Source organism: Neopelma chrysocephalum, unplaced genomic scaffold (genome assembly GCF_003984885.1).
Source record: "Neopelma chrysocephalum unplaced genomic scaffold, ASM398488v2 Primary Assembly neopelma1_82, whole genome shotgun sequence".
NCBI lineage: Eukaryota > Metazoa > Chordata > Aves > Passeriformes > Pipridae > Neopelma > Neopelma chrysocephalum.
The window spans coordinates 4,938,586-4,960,659 of NW_020897744.1; the positions used below are offsets into that span (position 1 = coordinate 4,938,586).

At 40.5% G+C, this 22,074-nt stretch overlaps 1 protein-coding gene across 4 annotated transcripts in view; it reads right to left on the reverse strand.

Moving 5' to 3' along the window:
• Window positions 1-361: 361 nt before the first annotated feature.
• The window catches only part of ZZEF1 (zinc finger ZZ-type and EF-hand domain containing 1), a 58,353-nt gene continuing 36,640 nt past the window's right edge, over window positions 362-22,074 (reverse strand). For 2 of the 4 annotated variants that reach the window (XM_027690798.1, XM_027690796.1), the window contains exons 36-55: window positions 21,615-21,877; window positions 20,444-20,616; window positions 19,745-19,892; window positions 19,036-19,175; window positions 18,350-18,627; window positions 17,113-17,287; window positions 16,436-16,568; window positions 15,218-15,414; window positions 14,541-14,660; window positions 13,414-13,602; window positions 12,970-13,070; window positions 12,326-12,461; window positions 10,857-11,216; window positions 8,871-9,014; window positions 7,868-8,036; window positions 5,915-6,013; window positions 4,926-5,091; window positions 4,136-4,286; window positions 3,566-3,637; window positions 362-3,076 (exon numbers count right to left, since the gene is read on the reverse strand). In XM_027690798.1, coding sequence (XP_027546599.1) covers window positions 3,002-3,076; window positions 3,566-3,637; window positions 4,136-4,286; window positions 4,926-5,091; window positions 5,915-6,013; window positions 7,868-8,036; window positions 8,871-9,014; window positions 10,857-11,216; window positions 12,326-12,461; window positions 12,970-13,070; window positions 13,414-13,602; window positions 14,541-14,660; window positions 15,218-15,414; window positions 16,436-16,568; window positions 17,113-17,287; window positions 18,350-18,627; window positions 19,036-19,175; window positions 19,745-19,892; window positions 20,444-20,616; window positions 21,615-21,877 — 3,289 coding nt within the window. In that variant the 3' untranslated portion in view covers window positions 362-3,001. Of the gene's footprint in view, window positions 3,077-3,564; window positions 3,638-4,135; window positions 4,287-4,925; window positions 5,092-5,914; window positions 6,014-7,867; window positions 8,037-8,870; window positions 9,015-10,852; window positions 11,217-12,325; window positions 12,462-12,969; window positions 13,071-13,413; window positions 13,603-14,540; window positions 14,661-15,217; window positions 15,415-16,435; window positions 16,569-17,112; window positions 17,288-18,349; window positions 18,628-19,035; window positions 19,176-19,744; window positions 19,893-20,443; window positions 20,617-21,614; window positions 21,878-22,074 lie in introns of those variants that run through there. The other 2 variants (XM_027690797.1, XR_003535466.1) reach the window with 2 other exon arrangements.

The window sequence follows — 22,074 nt, forward strand, 5'->3', positions numbered from 1 at the left end:
CCCTGGATCTCACTGCAAATTCCAGCATTAAACATTCAGCAAGCAGAAGAGAAAAGCAAACAAAAAACAGACACAGTGTTGAACTCTTTTGTTTTTATAGAATTTTTACAATATATTTCTCTTCATTTGCATATTTTACCCACATCTGTAGCTTTCTTTTTACATGTTGAACTGAATAGGAATAAATCTAAAGGTCTGATATATTTTAAACAACTGATAAAAATTGCAAAGTAGTAAACCTGTAAGAAAAGAAATTATAAAACTCTCGGTTTTAAGTGTTTAATGAAAGCAAGTCAAATGTATCATTAGGAACAATATGGTTTGTTTTAAACACATCATAGGTGATTCAGGCAGGACAACCTTTTTTAGTTTTTTTTTTTATATTAGGCACATTTTTTTCAGCATACCTGTTTTCCAGACAGTTTTATACAATTCAATAGCATCATCCACATCCACTTGGAACTCCTGCATAATTTTCAAAATGTGATTGATCATGAATATTCATTATTGGTATTCTACTCCTCTTTCTTTAGAACTACCAGAAGAAAAAAAAATAATCAGTGTTTCTTGTCTGTTAAAAAATCCATAATTAATGATTTGAGTTGTAAGGCAGCAACAGATTCAGTGTCAACTCAGGTCACAGTCCTTCAGTTCCATCTAGTGGGTAGAAATTATATTTAGTGGACACTGTTCCCAGACAGTCCCTCCAGGGCAGGACAACTGACCTGCCAGTTACTGCTGGTAGAGTAAGTTGAGTGGTTTGCCTAGTAAGGAACTCTGGCCACTCCTGTGTCATCCTTGCAGCCTCATGTCTTCATCCAGAAAGCAAAAAGTCCAACAGAAATAAAGGTGACTATGATAGAGCCGTGACAGGTTCTGTGCAGGGTTTATTTACAGTCGGCATCCCTGATGTGAAAAAAGAAAAAGCCTCCTCTGACTGAGCAGGCAGAGCTGGGCAGCTGCCTCAGCACTCCAGCCCACTGCAGATCCGTGATTCCTCAGCCATGGATTCCCAGGGAGCGGTGAATACAAAGTCCTACTGCTCCACAAAAGCCATTTCCAGAGGCTCACCTGCCCCATGGATACAACTCCCTACCACAGGCTTAGGAACGTCTGGTTTTGGTGGAGCAACTCCCCTTTCCCAGAATGTCTTTGTGCATGACAAGGTGTGGAGCAGTTGGTTCCCCAGGGATCCTGATCTGTGCGTTAAAGATACACCAAACTTGGGTAATTCCCTTCCCACCGTGACCTCTTTAAGGAAAATCAACTACAGGATGCTCCAGGAGGGGGTTCAGAGCAGGATCTCTCTGCTTCCTTTCAGTGTCTGATAAATAGATTTTTCCTGAATCCTGGCATTCTCATTTGCTAAGAGGGCCACTCCATCCCTGAAGGCTCCAGCGTGGTGGTTTTCAGTTTTAAGTCTTTCAGGCAGAAAAATCACATTCTGCTTCAAGCTCATGCCCTGAAGAAGCACTCACTGTGCACTCACCTGGCTGAGCAGAAGTCAAAACAAAACTCTACAGCACTAGAGGCCATCTAAAAAAAAAAAACCCAAAAAACAAACCAGGGGATGTATTACTGCACATTTCCCTCTTAGAGGGAGACTGGAGCACCCTTAAAATTCTATCCCCAGCTGATAAGCCCATCAATTCAGAGGACATCCCCCAGAGCTGGGCTCCTGTGCGTGTTGCACTCTGGTATCTGGGCACCCCTCACCTCCTGGACAAGCAGGGTCAATGAACACATCCCCCACTGCCTTTACACAACTTGCACTCAGGTACTACTAGAGCTTTTGGTTGCCTTTTTTCCCCATAGTCTAATGTTGGGGTAAAAATGGGAAGAAGAAAATAATTAGCATTAAAAGTTCTCTGAATTTATATTTGACAAGACCAGCTCTACAGAGTGTGCAATGGTACACAAAATACACCCCCAAATCCTTCTGTGTTCTTTTTAACTCTTTGGAAAGGGAATAACCAATGTAGCTGTGCAGGAAGAAAGCCAATTTATTTCAGCAGAGAAGGTCTGCAATTCATTCCACATTCACTAAGAGGAATGTGGTTATTGCTCTGTAAGATAAGCCTGGATTGATCATTAACCCCACCCTGAGTGCTGGGAGTCTGGTTCCCAACATTGCCAAGGACCTCCTAAGCCACTGGTACTGAAATAATGAAAAGTAAAAAGTCTGGTGAATAATTTCTTGTCAAGAAGTGATGGTGTAAGCTCCTCAGCTCTTCATATCACCTTGTGACTGGGGGCCAGCCTTTGCTCTCTGCACTACAATAATGGGCTATTTGGGATAACACACTGGAGGCAAATCAAGGTAAGAAAAGGTGATCCAGGTGAATGAATCAAAGAACAGCAGAACCATTAAGCCCTTGCACGAGGATGCTCTGAAACATAAATCCTTTAACTGCTTCGCAAATCACCCAGAATTCGTTTTACAACCTGTAGTTTAGTAAGAATTAAAGTTCTTTTCCTTGGATAGGAGCCTCCAAAGCAAAAGCAAACACGACAAGATTCAAGCATGGCCCATTTCTGCACAGCCCACCAGACTCTGCTGGCCTGTTTCCCTTCCAAGCTGCACAGGAGATGCTGAGGGATCACTCCGAGTTCACCAGTGCTTTCTGAAGCTGTCACGTTCCATCCATCAAATTTCCCTGGGGAGCAGAAGACACCAAGGCAGGGGCCTTCCATTCTCATCCTTGAGCTCCCTTCATTCCTGTAGCTCCTGGGAATAAGCCCCACTATTGTTCTGTGTATCTAACATGCTACAATATGTGCATACATAACTGTAGGCGACGCGTGAGTTACTTCAGGATGTGCTTTTTCATCCAAGTGCATGTTATTGGTACAAATTCTACATCAAGGTGGAAGGAAGGAAGGCTGCAGAGTGCTCATACACTGAAGCTGAAGGAACTTGTCCTGAACGGAGTTAAAGATGTTTGTTCCAATGTCCTATGGACAAACTACTCTATCCCATGCACTCCGGCCTGAGCCAGTATTAAACATTCCAGAAACTTGTTGATTTGTTTGGATAGTTAATGGCAAGGCTGATAGCAGCAATGTTTTTCAGGGCCTAGAAGAGAGAAGGAAAAACAAAGTCACTTTGAAGATTCTCCTCGATCCAAAACGGCAAAGAAATGCCTGTAGGAAATTAAACAGAAATACAATCCCAGAATGGTTTGGGTTGGAAGGGACCTTAAAGATCACCCAGTTCCACCCCCTGCCATGGGCAGGGACACCTTCCATGGGCAGGGACACCTTCCACTAGCCCAGGTTGCTCCAAGCCCCATCCAACCTGGCCTTGGACATTTCCAAGGGTGGGGCAGCCACAGCTTCTCTGGGCAACCTGTGCCAGGGCCTCCCCACCTTCACAGGGGAGAATTCCTTCCCAATATCCCAGAACAGCATTTGTGAGTAGCTCATTCCCAACTTTCAGAGGCCTGTCGAGGTACTGTAAAGCCCAAGTACCTTAATATCTATTTTATAAACTCCACTGGGCAATCAGGAATCATTCACTGTCTGTCAGACAGATACCACACACCCTGGGGTTGGACAGTCCTACCTGTGCTGTGCAGCGATGAAGATGATCTTCAGTATTTAAGGCAAGCAAATACTCCTGTAGAGATCCAAGCTCCTGCAGCCAGAAAACAATCAGTGAACACCAATGTTTCTACCAGATATCATCCTAATAATTAATATTACAATGCTGCTCATTAGAGCCAAAGGTATCAGAACGACACACAAGGCTCCAGACTAGAGCACAGTTGGTGACCACAGAAATCAGCTCATTACAGACTGCTCATATGTAATGTTCAAAATCAACTCAATGAAAACCACATGCAAATATCTTTAAATTAATTATTAAGCCAGCATTCCTCTCAGTGGCTTTAGGGCCTTAACTGCACGAGGAAGAGTCATGACTTTTACTTAAGGTCCCACGATGGGTGAGAGATAACAGAATGACACTCCATCAGAATCTGCTGCCAGACTCCACAAGAGAAGGTTGTTTAATCTTTCTGAAGCTCTGATGGACTTCACCAAGACAAAGGAAAACTACACTTAGTGTAACACTAAACTACATGTCATTCCCAGCAGTGAGGAAAGGAGGGATACAAATGCAGGAACTGCTTACAGTAACTCTGTTTTCTGTCACAAAGAAGAGTTCTGCCAGTGCACGATGGAGAGGAAGGAGAATTCCAGGCTTGGCCATGTCATGACACAAGTTGTTTTCCATATGGGTGAAAAGCTGCCAAAGTGGCTTCAACAAGGTGAGGTCACAGTCCCTGAAAAAAGTAATTGAAATGAAATTGTGATGAAATAGTGAGTAACCCATGCCTGTTTCTGGGAATGGGGAGGTGGAGGGGGAAAGCAAAACCAAATCAATATTAAGAGAACAAAACCACATGTTTGTGACAGGTGGATAAGAAACATAGAAGTATTTTAAAATCTAAATTCAGTCAAGTGTTTCAGCACAAAGAATTTCACTCTCAAGCAGTGAGGTGGAGAAACCTCATATACATGATTATGTCTAAATGACTTTTCTAAAGCTGAGTGTACTCCTGAAATGAGGACTATAAAACAAAATAACCATATACATCACTTTGCTAAATGCTCTTGCACCTAGAAATACCCATGCCATACATACTTAAGCTTTAGGACACATCTCCCTTCTAAAACTCAATTACAGGCTTAATGGCACAACTCAAAACAATAACTTAAAAGTTATTCACTTCACAGAGAATCAGATCATCACCATCACTTCACTTCTGCACTATGACTGATACAAAGAGAACAAATTTCTAGAAAATTAATTGAAATTTATCTGTCCTGTTTCAGGGGGGGTTGTTTTTTCTTTTTCCTTTATGACAGATTTGAATCCCTTGGACCTTTTTCCAAGTGCCCAGCCCAGAGCAGTCACTCACCCCTGGGTGCTGCACTGCACTATCTTCAGGAGCAGGTGGATGGCCTTCAAACGCTGGTGACCCGTCTGACGACACGCCACCCCCACCTGCCATTCCCAGATTTTGGCCAGTGGGAGGTGAGGAATTACCCTTTCCTCAGACAGCATCTGCTTTAGGATTTCAAACCCTGGAAAGAAAAGTCAATTCAAGCAGCTGTTACTTCTGTAGGGAATCATTCAGTTCATACAGTCAGTTTTCTCCATATACTGTATACATATACATACAGTGTATGTGTAATATAAGTACATATACAGTGTATGTGTACTGTAAGTATTCCTCTGGCATGGAAGAAATATTGAATTAAAATACCAAACCAAAAATCTGAGACAATTCTATGCTACATCCTGACATTACCACTCTTTTTCTGAGGCACAACTCAGATAAAAATGATGAAGAATCATATCCAAAATTAAAGTTTTTCCCAAATAGGGCAAACAAAACACAGGCCCTCACTATTGTGGGATATGCAGCAGAGTTGTGCCGGTGGCAAATTATTCCCCAACCCCTATTTAATTAAAAATATTTAAACTCCAAAATAAACTAACAAAACCTTTCATGCTATATCTAGAAATTAGATCCAGAACCAATCTATTTTAATGGGTAACTACTCTTAAAAACACAGTTACAATCATTTCTGTTTCCAATTACGACATCTTGGAGCATTTACTAAATCCTGTGTGTAATTACAGTCATATAATGAGATTCTGAATGCAAATTACATTGTTATAATTGTAATCTCTGAGTCCCTGTGAAGATTTTGTACTTCTAACATAAAGTCACAGCCAGTAAGAGACATCAGTCGAGCTTCAACTTGACCAAAACTAAGCACGTTATTTCCAAGACACTGAAAGCAAATTCTATGCCGAGAAAAAGCCATAACCACAAGTCTCTCAAAGTTCAGCAAAATGACTAAAAAAAGCCCTTTTCAATCCATTCTGAGCAGCACTTACCTGTCTGAAACCTTCCCAGATGACCTACTGTCACTGTAAACTTGTATCCCCACTCAGTGTTACTCATGTCAGAAGTAAATCGGTAGTACAATGTGTCTCCTGTGTTCAAGGGAAGGAAGAAAACCCACATTACTTCCCTCTGATTTCCTTTTGCTACCTCAAAAAGAATTAAAATGAAAAGTCTGTAATGAACTTATCCTAGATACTGTCATTTAAGAGAGCTGATCTCTTATTTTTTGATAATTATGAAATGCACAGTAGACTGAAAACACAGAAGAGTTTCCCCTGTCTCAAGATACTTACAAGAAAGGACAATATTTTTACATTTTTGACAACTACATAGATGAAGTTAAAGTCTATACTGTACACTTGTAACTTCACTTTTCCAATTGTGTTATGCATCAGTTATGTTTTATGAAAAAAAAACCTCTAAATAAGCAGCCAAGTTCTTTACAAAAACCTTTGAATTCACTGGAAACAAGGTTTAAAAAATTTGAAAGTAAAGTTGCTGCTTTTATGTATCAGAAAATGAAAGTGCACATCTTTTATCTAGGGAAGAAAATTGTTAAACTCAATCACTTAAAAGTGGAAGAACTATCAATGTTTGACCATTTTGTAATCAGACAGTGGAACATTCAAGAGGTGCTTGTCCTTGTAGCATCTACAGCTTCACAGACATAAATCCTGGTAGTTTGCTGCAAGGCTGCACAAAACACATCCTTACCTACCGTGCTCTGTAATATTAAAGCTGTTAAAACTTAGGATTTCCTTCTGTTCCACAAAACATCCTATCACCCCGAGACAAACAGGCTAGTTTTTACTGGGAAGCAGAATTTTCAAAGTTTCATGAAGCAGAAAAATTTTGAAAACACTTTACAGGAATAAAAAAACCCGCAAACTTAAAAACAGTTTCCCTTTTTATCATGAAATGGAACCAATGTTCTCTCCTACTCCTAGGAGAAAGCCCTGCCATCAAATGAAAAGCCTTCAAATGCCTGGTTGCAGCAAAAACCTGCTGAGTGAAATCAAGAGCCTCAATTCAGACACAGCCTTGGCTGGAAAGGAACTTGCACAAGGTGAAACTCAAGTTTCACAGCCAAGGCCGCTCCAAAACAATGGGCCTCAAAAGTTCAGCTCCTTGGCAAACCTCTGCAACTATTTGGGAGGAAAAGGAGGCCAGAAAGTAGGTTCATAAAAATCCAAAGTATTTCTACAGAGCACACATTTGCTTTTAACTGTCACCCTGTAACCAAACAGCACCTTGTAACCCAAAGTTTGCTAAGGAAGCTCCCAAATCTGTTTACAGGTGCTGACAGTACTTGGAGTCAAGTTTCCTGCAACGCCCCAGTTGCTCAGGGGGTTAAAACAATTAAAAATAAGAAGCAGGGGATTGTGCAGTCCTTGAGCTCCCTGGCATTTGCTACTTACTGTGTTATCAAAAATGTGCTCAGAGAATACAGACTGAAGCTGCCTGTCAAAGGAATGGGTTTTTTTCAGCTGTGCTCTGTGGCACCAGCTGGAGCCAAGGCACTGGCACTGCCTCTCTCTGCTCAGAGCAGCAGCAGAGCACGGAGACAGAGATAAGCCTATCTTTCTTTCTTTCTTTTTTTTTCTTTAATAAAAAAAAATGTGCTTCCTGTGGAAAGTAAGACAAGGCATAAACAATGTAAGTGAATATCGTGCAGAACAAGGACTGTGTTGGAACAGAATCAAGATCAGAAGTTGTTTCCAGTAGCTAAGAGCACTGAGGGGTGGAAAAAAAAGGTCACAGCACAACAAGAGATAAGCCCACTTTGAAGAAACAATTGCAAGAGCAGCACGTCAGAGCAAACAGAGAGGGACAAGAAAAGGACTGAGTTTTTCCTCCAGATCTCAGGAACATCCACATGTCACTGTCATCTCTCAGCAGTTTCTCTGGAGTCCCAGCATATCCTGGAGTCGTGGCATATTCACCTGGAAGCTCGAAATCATTCCATTTCTCTGGAGACCCACTGAAGCTGTGCCGATCCTGCTGGAAGTCACTGCTGCTGGACATGAGCAGCTCGTCACAGCCCTCCTCTGTGTTACACTGAGGGTCAAATTTGATTGAGAGGTAGATGGCACCGGGAATGTGAACTTTATCCTGGGAAATAAACACATGAGCTTTGTGTTACTCTATTACCCAGAACCCACTGAGCTTTCACCATACAAACAAGGGAGACATCAAAAATGTTACAGCATCTCCATGGGTAAAAAGCCATTTGATAGTTTTATCCAGAGCTAATTTAACAGATGTAAAGCATGGCCTATTATTCACATTAGATGTTAAACATGTACAATTAATTGCTAGCAATGCTTTGCTCTTTCAAAAGCAGTAATTGCTGCTGATATTGATCTCACTGCCAGAACCTAAGGGTTTATATGCATTTTAAAAATAAAAATCACAAGAGTCAGAGCAGCAGGGAAATTAAAAATCCCAAGACTGCCCAAAGGCAATAATTACTTATCAAACTGTCTCAGAAAAATGCTTTCAAACAGTATCAAGAAAATAAAATCACAAACTGTTTGTGTCAGAGGAAGGTAGCCTAAAATGAGAAATACAAGAAAAAAAGACACCACTCCTACTTTCATCTAACAGCAAAAGGTCAACTGAAACAGATCTGTGGATGGAGGGGTCGGAATATTTGCTCGTATTTGTAAGTGGTTTCAAGCAATCTGCTTCAAATACATGCACAGTAAAGTTATGCAGTTTTCACATGATTGAATTAGGGCTACATTAAAGTGCATTTTGAACATATTTATTTACAGGGCAAGGCCTCAGTCATCTGAAATCAGCCTTTTCCAAGCAAGACTGGACAGATTTCACGGGTGTTTCAAGCACAGAAGTCCCACAGACACACACGTGGAACTTTGTGAGCCTTCTGCTCCAACCACCGCAGGGATTTCAGCTGATCCTCAAGTCACTCGTTGAACCCACCTCAAAGTTGGTGTTGTTGTTGTAGGGATGTTGGGATTCCCGCATCTGCACGGCCATTCCGGGCTCCTCCATGAACTGACAGGCTGTCAGGGCCATGGTCCCCAACATGCTCTCCTTGCACCCGTGCAGCACTTTCTGCAGAATCTGGGCAGAAAAAACCACAGCATTAAATACAGTTTGCTGTCAAAACAACGTTCACACACTTACATGCTGATGGCTGACACAAGTCATTCCCAGTCACACGGTATTTTGGAAGAGGGAATTGAGGTACAAGCAAGAAACAAGACAAATTCACAAATGATGCCTCCAAGCGTCATCTCCATAAGCACAAAAGATTTTACTCTGTCCTCTGTTCCACATCTTTCGTTCTTTATCTGGCAAAAACATGAAAGATATTGGCTACATCTCTTCCCACAATTGCTAGAATCATGGCTAATCCATAAAGTAATTAACAGGAAACTAAAGCTGTAATCAAATAAGATAAACAACTTTGTCAACATACTAAACAGGCATCTCTACCTTCTACACTTACAGGTTTTGATTTGAACAGAATATGTCATGTGTTTTAGCTTCCAAATGTACAACTCCATGTATAAGAAGGAATTATTAGTATTAATTAATTGTCTGAGACAAATGCAAGAGCTGTGTCTTTGAAAATACAAAAAAATTGCCTTTAAGTCTACCAGGACACACTAAATATAATTCAGAACCATCTGAGTCTCCCTTTTTATTAGTTTCCAAAAGTGCACAAAAGCTTCGTATCAAGAGTCCTGTTACTCAACACCCTTTCAGGTCATTATAGCAACTTATTGTATCTCTTCACCTGCAATCTCCTAACTCCTCCTGTAAAATGTAATTCTAGCTCAGACCAACAGATTCACCTCCAAAACAGCCAAAAATTGATTTCCTGGGGAAAAGGAGTTTAAAAATCAAGGGCAGTTCCCTGAATGCATTCTTTGCCTCCATACACTGGCAGAAACAGCCTAAGACAAAGGCTATGCTTTTGTATTTAATGTGCCTTAGCAGATTTTATTCTACCAGTTCATCCTGCCCTTTTCTGAACCCATAAAAACACCCTGGGGCAACAATTTCCATGACATCCTGTGTCAAGAACCAGTTCTTTTGGTTTGTTTTGGACCTGCCACTTATTACCTTAATCTGACACTCCTTTGTTTTCTTACTGGGAGGGCCAGTGAATAATACTTACTGTTAACTTTTGCATGCTATTTACTGCTTTAAATCTACAGAGAAAGAATAGACTTTTCCATTACTCCTTCTCCCTCAGTGCCTCCACAGGGGAAATATCCAGGATGAAGAAAACCAGTTGGTTCCTCATACTGAAGTTATTCCATGGCTATAATAATCCCTGCCACTCTTCTCCAGGTCTCTCCCAGTGGTACTGCATCTTATTTTAATTTTTTAATGAGATGAGGGAGTCAGGTCACACACTTAATCCAGATGAGAGCATAGTATTGGTTCAGTGGCATATCAATGCCTTCTGGTTTATTTTTAATTCCTTCTTTGTAGCTTCCCAGTGCTCCACTTGCTTTGACTGCTCTGAAGCCTTGACCTGCCACTTTCATTACAACATTCCGTTGTAATTCCAAGATCCTTCCACCATAGTAACAAGTATTACAATTTATACATTGAGACCTAACAAAAAGCAGCTTTCAAAAAGCACTGCCTATTTTACCAATTTCCACAGATTACCGTCTAGATTGCCTATCTTCAAAATAAATTGCCTATTTTACCAACTTCTCTTTCATAACTAGAAGAGTTGTCTCCAAGGAGCTCCTTTTTCCATTTTCTGTTAACAAAATCAGTACATCAAGACACCGACAGATTCCAACTGCTGTTTCAGAACTAATTTAAATTTTGGAGTTTCAATTGAGTTAAAAAAAGGAACTGCAAGTATTTCTGTTAGTCAGAGTCTCATGGCTTGTAGGCACAGGTTTTGCTCAGGTTGTCTGAGTGAAATCCACTTACTTTTTCCCACAGCTGCTTCTCCTCCAGCTGCATAAGCATGTCCAGGATGTATGTCATGTGGGCTGGGCCACTCAGGTCTAGGATTTCCTCATTGATTGCCACATCATCAGGCCACTCAGCCAACAAGGATGCCAGCACATGCCTGGCATAAAGAACTGCAATTGCCTCATTGACACGATACAGGTAGTCCCTCACAGCCTTTTTGCTTCTGGAGTCCAGCTCCTTGTGCAGGAGGATTGAACTCTTGGTGCGGCGCTGCTTGGCATAACTGAGCTGGAGGTCACTCTCCGTGTTGGTGATCAGCTTCTGGGCAACTGGGTTGGTTTCTTCTGTTGCTTTATCACAGAGTACAGGCTTGGACTGCAAAAAAAAACAAAACAAAAAAGGTAAGTCTGAAAACAGGCTGTCAGTAATTTGCTTCTTTATGTTTGGGTATCTCACCAGGCCGTCAGACTGCAAGCTGGGTTTACAAATGAATTTGTTAAAGAGCACAAAAGTGGGATCTCTCATGTAGCTAAAAAGATTTCCTCAAAAACACTGTGTTTGTCAACAGTCAACAGCTCTCACTGTCACAGAATCACAGAATACACTGAGTTGGAAGGGACCCCCAAGGACCATTGAGTTCAACTCTTCACCCTGCCAAAGGTTACATGACTGTAAAGAGCAGTGGAAGCAGCAGTTAGAATTCTAACCAGAAGTGTTAATTTAAGCAGACCTACAGAGGTAAAGCAACCAAGCTGTGCCACAGAATGAGGCAAGCTGGGAGGGACCTTTGGAGATCATTTGGTCCAAATCTGACTTAAAGCTGAGACAACTTCAAAATCAGGGCTTTGTCCAGTTAGGTTTGGAGAATTTCCAGGGGTGGATATTTCACAGCCTCTGTATAAGCTGTTAAAAGGCCTATCTTTTTTTTTTTCTTATAATTATGTGAAACTACTTCAGGAAGCTCCTTCCACTTTGCTGTGCAACTGATAAACAGCTGCACTGGTGACACCAGCCAGGAACAAGCACCCAAAATAAAGCAAAGAGATGTGGGACCCTGCTTTGGACACAAAACCTAAAGCTTGCAAGTGTAGTGTCTACTTTACAAGACAAATTTACTGTTTCTTTGTTCTGCTGAACTCACTGTAAGATAACAGGGATCTGCTGAAACAGTAGCATGGCATAAGCTTACAGCAATTAGATACAATCTCTCTTGTGTAAGGGGAGGAAATTACAGCCTGCAATCACAATTTGTTCTCCTGAGCTGAGAATCAAGTTCTTTTACTTCCTTAAGGAAGGAATTACAAGGAAGAAACATTTGCTTCTCGTTGTACCTGCTCATTAATTTTGACATAAACCATTAATAACAGATTATTTCAGATGTTAAAAAAATTATCTCAGGTTTGAAGTTACCAAACAGAACAGAAATTACTCAATGCCTAAATTAGCTATCTCACGACTGCTCCTGTTTGTGGAGATGAACCTACCAAACATGGTAAGATGATCATATCTGTATCCACTGCCTTGGAACTCTGCTCCTCCAGCCTCAGGCGCTTGCTGGGCTGCCACTTCTGGGCCAGGGTTCGGATCCTCTCATCCGTGGTTATCACATCTCCATCGAACCTTGGGAGGGGCAAAACACAGCAAAAAAATACACCAACGTGTTTTGAAAGCAATGCAAAGTAAATTAGTGCAATTAAATGTAAATTAAACCTCCCCACCTTCTGTTTTGGAAAGATTAAACTCGACCTGTTTTTACCACGTGACCTGGCTCCCCTGTGCTAACAAGCCAAAGGGTTTAAGTGTTATAAAATTGCTCATTTCTGTGAGAACACAGTGTCTCCATGACATGCTCTGACTACTGGAAGCCACATGGAAGCTCTTGATTCCTCCTCAGTTTGCAGAATTTAGAGCCATAGTAGATCTTCATATGGGAGTTACCACACAGAGAAGAACACGTGATGTGTTTCAGATGGTGACTTGCTTCCAGAAATACACCTCACTAGGAGTTTATTGCCTTACTTTTTCAGACATGAAAACCAAATTGTATCCTTGGAACAATTTCTGCTTGGCCCCAAGAAGATCCCCCATCTAGCAACTGTCTTTCTGCTGGATCCAAACTGTCACATACCTCTTTTGAACCTCCAGGAAAAAAGAATCTGTTCTTTTCATCTGCAGCTCATACATGGCTCGAAGAATATGGAGAGGTGCATTAAGTGCATCATGTGTCATCTGAGAAAGGAGCAAGAAAAGAAAAAAAAAAGTATTATAAGGGAAAAAGAAATCTGAGGATCTTTGAGGATGTCAGTCTTATTTTCCCACTTATAGGTAGAGAATTAATGAACTTAATATTTGGGTTAATAAAAATGAAAATTAATTAGCAAAACACTTTCTAATGATTTTGTAGCATTCGTTGCTGTAATTCTACTTTATTTTCTTTTGAGAATGGTACACTGAAATCATAGATCCATAATTCTGTAAATTTAGAAGAAAACCAGTCATATAAACTACCAAATGTTTTATGCAACTAGAAAAGTCACAGTAATTTCAAAGGAGGTAAACTAAGTTTAAATACCAAGAAGCATATTTTGGTGGCTTCATCCAAACCCTCCAGAGGGTCAAGTTTGTTCTGCTCTACATCAACAGGACCAACAACAGGCTGCTCCACATCTTGGTCTTGTTCCCTTTCTTCCCGTTCAGTATCCTCCTGTTCAGCCAGGGAACTGATATCTTGCTTTGAGGAATACAGCATTATTGACAAAATCTGTACAGAAAAAAGGTAGCATATGGTGTGACAGCTGTAGATATTATTAGTGTATCTGCAATCAGCATTTAAGAACATTATCAGATCTGGACAGTGTTTAACACATGCTATTCTAAAAAGAAGCAGCACCTAAAAAAAGAAAAACTCCCAAAACACAAAAACAAACCATTTCCCACTTCACAAATAAGTTACACCTTCCAGGCTGCTACAAAGACAACTTCAGTGATCAGCTGAAAGTGTGAAAAAAATTGAGAAAATTATTATTTAACCATTTCAATACATCAAAGGTTTGAGGATTCTCACAGAGCAAAATGACTATCACCAAAATGCCAGTGATGCCCCTCCACACTCTTCTCCTTTGAAAACAACCCTCTGGCTTCAGCAGAGCTACGGTCCCACATATCAACTAACACAACCCTTGCCCAAGATAAAACACAGCTAACAGCTGAACCACATTTCTCTCTCAGCAATTAACAACCCTTCTGCCAGAACATCCCCACACACGACCATGTCCCCATCTGCACTGCAGCAGCACCTCGTGCTCATCAGGGAGCAAGGCAAGGCATGCTTTGCTTTGAGATTATTACTTTGTAAACTGCAGAATGGAAGAATTATTTTTTTAAATGGAAGAATTTTCAAGAACAGCCTAAATAAAATCCACAAAAGAAACCGAGTAGACGATCAATGCCTCATCTTGCACATTTCTTTCGAATATAATGAAATTAATTAAAATCAGCCCCTGCTTTAAAGAAGTTGGAGCATTATCTACACAATTATGACCAACAGAGGAAGGCAGATTGAGGGATACAGTTAAGTGAACATATTTTAGGGACTAATTAGAAATATTCTTGAGACTTCCCTCCCAGAAGGGAAGTGCAGTGCCATAAGTTTTGAGCTGCTGTGTGTAGCCTGACTTCCTAAAGTGTCACTTTTCTTACCTCCAAGTCTCGCAGAAGCCAGGTCTTACTGAAGCCAGTTCCTTTGCTACATTTCTTCACTAGAAGCTTGAGCAAACCAGACTGAAGAAAGGCAGCTTGGACTTCCTTAAAGCCATGAATCTACACACAGAGACACACAAATAAATAAGAAAAAAGGGAACAATGCATCACAATGCTTGTGAGGCCTTGTCAGCCTCAGATAGATTTCCTGCCCAGATGAACTACATTGGGAACAATTTCATTTCCCTAAAACACAAATCTCCACTTCAAATTCCTTTAAGGGGATCATCCAGGACATGTACACAGTAGTAACTGAATGCCTGTTTTGCTCTGACAGTCAAAAAAACCACAGGTTGCCTCTTCAAATATTTCAGGAGTGAGAAAAGGGGAATGTGAACCTCACTCCATAGTGTTCTCTCTATGAATTTCTTCTTCAGCTTTCATGAATGGTTGGCCCCCAGAGAGGAGAAGCAATCCAACTCCCAGCTCAGACTCACAAATGCTATTTAAAGCCCAGCAACATTTTCAACCCCCTCCAGACTGGCAATGAAAGGAGCCAGCTGTGAGAGAAATGCCCTTGTAGGAGTTCCCCAATGTGCTCAGTCAATCCCCAAGTTCCTGTAGTGCAGGGTAGAACATGAATTGTTATTTATCTATAATAGTCTAATGCCAGATACCTTCAGAGTTCTGTAAAGCCCCTTCAGAGCCAGTGACAAGACCCAGGTTGTTTCCACTGCCTCAGCATAGCTGCTGTCCAGGCTGGTTTGCAGGAGGTGGGTGGATATGAGGACAAAGTGCTGGAGGTACTGTCTCAGCTGGGTCTGGGAATCACTGCCCTCTTGTTCACATTTCTGAATCAACTGATAGTCTTTCACTACAACAGAGAAAAAACACAATGTTCCAGGTTCATCTTCAAATGTTGTGGAGTCATCTCCTACCAGTAGATATGAGTAGGCTGAGACATGATCACAATCCCTACATCATGAATTATGTTCTAATAAAGGTCTTGTACTGAAATTACCTCAGATTCCCTGAATAACCAAGAAAATATTTCATTTTTTCAATGTAAGTTAAAAAACCCAAGGTAGTTCCTGGCAACACCTGATTGTCTGCACATATTTGCAAATTAGCAGTACAGCATTAAAGCAGCACAGGTTGCATTTTACAATTAAAATGGGGAAAGTTTTGACCTGCAATTGATATGATGAAATAAATCTTGCCAGTCTTACTGTTTAAAATGTCAACAGTTAAAAAAAGAAAAGAAAAGCTTTTATGTTCAAATCTTCCTTCAATATCAAAAAGCAGTTTAGTCTGTTGATTTTTCCAAATGTCTTTTACACAACTTCAACAGTCAAATCTTAGGACAACCTTTGCTTTATTAACTTCACAATATCAGGTCACGTATCCCAAAGCTGAAAGCCTTTGCTCCTAGGGATCCAACTAATTTGTTATATGTTAAACATTTAACTTGGTCTCAGATTTTAGGGGTATCCAAACTGTTTTTAAATTAGCAATTGTTTTAAAACACTGAGCACAGGTTTGAAAAGGATAAGACACAAGCAGTAAGTAAATCTCAAAACAGGAAGAGTTGCTGAGATTTCTCAATTCAATATAATGGTCTCAACAGTTTTCTAAATCTTTTTCTGAATAAAAATAAATGCCAGAGTTTCAAAAAGAAAACGTCTTCCCAATCATTACTGCAGAAGCTTCACAATTGGTTTGTGACCTGCAAGCAGAATTAGCTGAACAGAAAATCAGACACCTTACTAATAATGGAATTCAAGCTCTGCAGACTTGCACAAAGTGGTCTAGATAAAAATATGCTTTTGGGTTTCCATAAGAAACTGTAAGGCAATGCTGTGTGATCCTTTGATAAAACAAAAATGTCACAGAACCTGTTTTTCTCTTGCGGGTTTTGATGTCTACAACCACGGCCCTGTTTTTCTCCGTGAAATGTTTCAGGATGATCACGTTGTGAGGCTCGTTGGCATTGTCCATGTACACAGAACGAGTGCCCATGCACAGCACCTGAAATGGCAGCAGAATTTCAGTCATCTCTTGGAACACTTATTTGCAAACACACAGCCATGCATTATATTGGTCACATTTGCTTATATTTGGTATGTATTTTTTAGCTGAACCCTCTGCTTGCTGCCAGATATTTGCTCATCTTTAGAAAATAGGTGTTCACTTCTATAAAATAAATGCCTGCAACAACCAACTTAATGCTACCTAGGCAATATATCAGAGTTAGGAACATCAAGAGTGAGATTGGATTGTTTTGCTTGTATAAAAGTTACCAAACATATTAAGCTTTTCTTGCAGTAGTTGTAAGTAGCATTCAAAGAAATGCCAGGGAAAACCACAGCCTCATTATTCTTGATTAGATCGACATTTTGTACAAATTTGATTAGATCAAACTGTGCACAAGTGGAAAGATGTGAACTCTGGCACAGAGTGTTTTGAGAGTTTATAATGGATGTCCCCAGTCGATGAAATCCATCGTATTTAGAAATAAACACCTAAAAGCTTTAACCAATTTCATCTGCTTTAGTACCACTAGGCCACTTACCTCAGGAAACCCAACCAGCACCAGTAAAGTGAAGATATTGGTGTGTTTTAGCTGGAAGGGCAGCTGCTTGATGCAGTGGTCAGTGAAGGCAGCGATCACACTGTGCCACTGCACGGAGGAGTTCAGGGATCGAAGGATATCTGCCATGGAACTCGCCCAGTCCAGGCCCACCCGACTGCAAAGCAAGAGCAGACTGCATTAGGGGTCTGACCACACTTACCTGGAAATATTTTTCCCCAACACAGTGTATCACTCTTGATCTGTCAGAGCTGTAGCTTTCATACCGTTACAAAACAGTTTTTCCAAATATTTGAAGCTTTCACGCCAGCTGACACATTAATTCTGTTTGGTTTTTCATCACTAGAGCATAAATACTCCTCTGTTTTCTGAAAGGGTTTGCAGTCCCAAATCAAAGTGTGCCTGAACATTGTCACTGTTAGTTCTGAATTTTAGTTTAGAGCTCAGAAATTTTTGCTGGCATGACAGCGAGTGGTTTATTTCCCATGTATGCGACTACCTGCTCGCTCTGGGATCCCACAAACAATCCAGAGAGACTGGTCTCCTTGCTCTAAAGTTAGTTTTGGAGAAAATCCTTTCCCTCAGCTGATGCTCTGGATATTCTGCCTTTAAATTTCATGTGCTTTTCTATTTGTTTGTGAACCTTCCCTGTGAAACAACAGCTACACTGAAAAATAAGTCACATTTAACAGGCACAACATTAATCTGAGAATGCTTGAGAGTTTTCTCAGGAACTTCAAAATCTGTCCCTCCCTGCTGTTTCCACTGCAATCTTACTATACAAAAACCTCTCTCTTGGATACTCTCACATAAAAGGGCCAGCTCCAGAATTCAGCACTGGTGATAGTTACAACAGGACACTCTCTTCTCCTTTCCCAAGTTACACAAGAGATATGTAACAATGCAAGAGAATTAATGCCATATAAAAAATATGGGGCTGTATTTTGGTTTTCCTCAAAGTTTCCAAACCTTCCTTCTTTCTCTAGGACATGCTATGTAGGCAAGCACAGGAAATAAAGCCACTTTTCAGCAGCCAGCCTTCTTCTGAAAGGAAATTAAGATTCCCACTGCAACGAGGGCTGCAGATGCTAAACCCTTTCCACAATCAGGGCACAGGTTTAATTGACTTTCAATTAAAAAGCCTCTATGCACGAGACACCCATGAAAGAAAATTACAAGTCATCAGAGATTAATTAATTGGTTTAAAGTAAAAAAGCACCTGTCTAAACACACAGCTCCCAGACTGAACAGGAGATGAGTTGTCTTCCATCCTTCTGGCACTGTAGATCCATCTCCTGGTACAAACAAATTGTGTTTGGCTGAAAGGATTTTAGTCACTGCAGCATCCACTTCTGCAGGCATAAGCCTCAGGATTAACTGGCCCAAAAGTCCCAAGGTTAAATGATAGGTTTCATTCAGGTGGCCAGCATTTGAGATTACAACATGAAACATCAGTGGAAGTATTTGTTCCAGGTTCATCAAAGACATTGTGGAGCCCTATGGAAAGAGAAAATCCTCAGTAAGGCAGGGAAAGAAAACAAGATTTTGAGTCAAAGTCAGCACATACAAAAGCTTCTGCTCTAATGGTCTTTCAAACAGGAAAAGAGGAATGAAGGAATTATGTTCCTACTTTGGTTGTTGGCCTGTTAAACTGACCTAAACTGAAGCTTTAAACCCTGCAGGTGTTGAACAGTTAAGACAAACTGTTCACAGATACAATTCCCTTCCCTCTCCCCCCCAGCCCTTATGACCTCAGTAATGTGCACTGTCTTAAGACATTCTAATTCACATTTTATAACACATAAGCAACAAGAGCCCATTTCCCACATTTAATTCACTATGAATTTTATTCATGTTATTGGTGACACCTAGAAAACTACCCAGATTGAAGTGAAAAGAACTAACTGCTTTGAAAGGTGGTAACATAGCAGCCAGCAGTCCCAGAATCCTCTTCTGAGAGCATTCAGCAAAAACTTGTTCCTGGCTAGGTATTAAAACCTTCTCTGCTTGCTTTTGGGCTGAATCCTCTGAGAGGGAGTCACCTGCTGTTTAAATAAAAACAAAAGAAGAAAATACCTCAAGTGACATTAAAAATAAAAGAAATATGCAATAGCTTAACTTTTATAATTAAAATCTAAAAAGAAATAGAACTTTTTAAAAAGATAAAAATTTGAGAAAAAAAATCTTTATAATAAAAGACAGTAGGTAAACAGATTTACATCATCTACTAAAAACATATAAAGACCAGTGCTACAGACAGATCCATTGAACAATCATAATTCTTACAATACTAATCTTTAACAGGATAAGACACCAAATTTCTGGTTCCAAGCACATCAGAACACACAAACATTGTATTAGGTCAACAGGAACTTTGATGTCTATACATGAATATGTATCTGTGGAAGTCTACTCTGATTTCTAGAATCCTTTAAACCAGCTGCAAGGTAGTTGTTCAAAGCAATGTGCTTGGCAGCTTTCACAAAGCAGAGTTTGCTTGCATTAAAAGACATTTGCAAATATGCAAAACTGGATTAGGAATAAAAAGAAAGCTGTTTGCTTTGCATATGAATGGGTATTTCTGTGACAGGGAAAGTGAGGAATAATTTTTTACCTGTTGGAGGAACAGTCTCATCCACAGACAAGTCTGACTCTTGTCTCACAACAGTTTTCTTTGCAAAGACAGCTTTGCTTTCACTTCCTTGTTTTCCTGCTTTCTCTTCTGCAGGAGACTGGATTTCCTTGCGAGTACCTCCTTTCCCCTAAAAATAAAACAAAGGTACTAAAAGATTAAAATAAAATTTAATACCTGCAGAAACAAGCATGGAAAGAAGTCAGTCATCTGCACTTGACATTTTTTCTACAAATAACAAAACCTTTTATTGGTAAAGAACTTCCTGATGTATTAATGTTTTAAGCTTTTATACAATTAAATTAAGTTTATCTATTTTGCTTGTATCTCTGTGCATAAAATTATTACACTGTAATAGTTTTATACACTCTGAAAAACTGTAGGAAATTCATTTTCCTACCTAAACAGGGCTACCAACCAGGGGAAATGACAGCCCCTTCAGAAAGAATGATCTTTATCCCTTCCCTCCAATGCTTCTGTGAATCAGTTTTCTATAAGAGGTGATGCCTCTCTGTCTTTGATCAGCTGGATCTAATGAAAAAGTGAACTCATCAACAACTGTCCCCTTGCCCCCTAACATTTACCCACAAATGAAATCATTTCTATCCATTATTTCAGTTACAGGTCCAGAAGAGGATGTTTAAGCACCTGAAGATCACACATCTGATATCAGGTACTCACATTGCAATGCACAAAGGAGCCTGTGCTGGGTTTCTCATCTCTTCCCTTCCCTGCTTTATCACCAGGATGCCTTTTTGGAGCACTGTCTGTGGCAGGACTGCCTGAAACAGTGTCATTCTCTGAGAAGGATTCATCTTCTGGTAACATGCAGAGGAGAGCTGAATTTTTCAGTCCTGAGAGCAAGAAAGTTGTAAAAGCTGTTGAGTGGCAAGATGGGCAAAAAGCAGAACTGAAACATTTTAAAAGAGAACTGAAAACTTCTCACACACTTCTTTTGAATATCAACTCCATCAAAAAGATGTTTCCAATCATGTTCATTTAATTATGTAGTTCCATTAAGTACTAATTCCATTAACAGTGATGAACAGGTGGTGACATCTTCCACCACAAAGATACCATAGGGATAGAGGTCTTAATTAATTTAAGAAAGTGTTAGAGATACCTGCCAACAATTATGAAAGGTTAATTAAAATTGTCTTATCTTTGAATCTTCTGATCACTCAAATATTTGTACAATAAAACTACATGTTACAAACAGGTTAAATAAAGAGTATGCAAAAGTACTTGGTGGAGGTGGTGGTATTTCAGCTGCGTTAGAGCTGCTCACAAAAACTACCAACAAACTCATTTGAATTTCAGTCTGGAATTGTTGATACATCCAACATCGGTTGAATTTGTATCGCCCTGTTTTCTGTAGTAGCTCTCAGTTCACAGAAATCCCCATTTCCAGACAAACAAACATCATCCCCAGAAACTTCTCCTATCACAAATAAGGTTAAAAAATTCTTCCCAAGAGATACAGAGCAAAAAGCCTTTTCCTCCAAGTTATTTGCTGTCCTTCAGCTGTCACTAACACGTTACTAACAGAACACGAAGCTGTAGTGACTGATCTCTTTACAAGAGCTACGATGGAAAAAAAAACAACCAAAGAGTTGCCAAGTTGTCTTCAATATTTACATAAGCACAAAATTAATTTTCTCAAGCTCTCCATTTTCCACGTTCCAGTGACCCTGAACGGCACTTGTTCTACATTTGCTTTCTACATAAACAGTTATTCTCAGAGAAGTACACAGTGGCTTCCCTTTTCCTTTGGAAACTTTGGAGTGAGTAATGGCAGACTTTTCTGACACTTGCAGACCCCATTGTTTGGGAGCAGCAGGAGCTGACTCACCCTTTCCGTGCTGCGCTTTCATCAAGCAGTCCCCAATGAGCTGGATGCACTGGTGCTGCAGAACTCGGGCATGGCTGAGGACCTGGGAATCCAGTTTCTCTCCTTCCACTTCCTCCCCATTTGCCAGATCTGCACTGTAGAGGGTCAGAGCTGCAAACAACAGCCAGGAGTAGTTGTGGACGTACGGCTGGATGAGGCGCTGCCGGTCGCTGATCCGGATGGTCACCATGGGATACACGGTGATGCTGTGGGTGGGCAGGTGGCTGCAAGGAGAAGGGACAGCAGTTAGAAATGCAGCTGTTTTCCTGCTAACCAGTGTAGTCAGTAACACACAACACCTTTAAGACCCAACACATTCTAGGGGTTCCAACTGTGGGCCTGTTTTTCAGGATCTTTGGTGTCAAGCACTGAAAACTGTTATCTATACACAGCAGTGTTCAATTCTTCTATCCTGTCATAC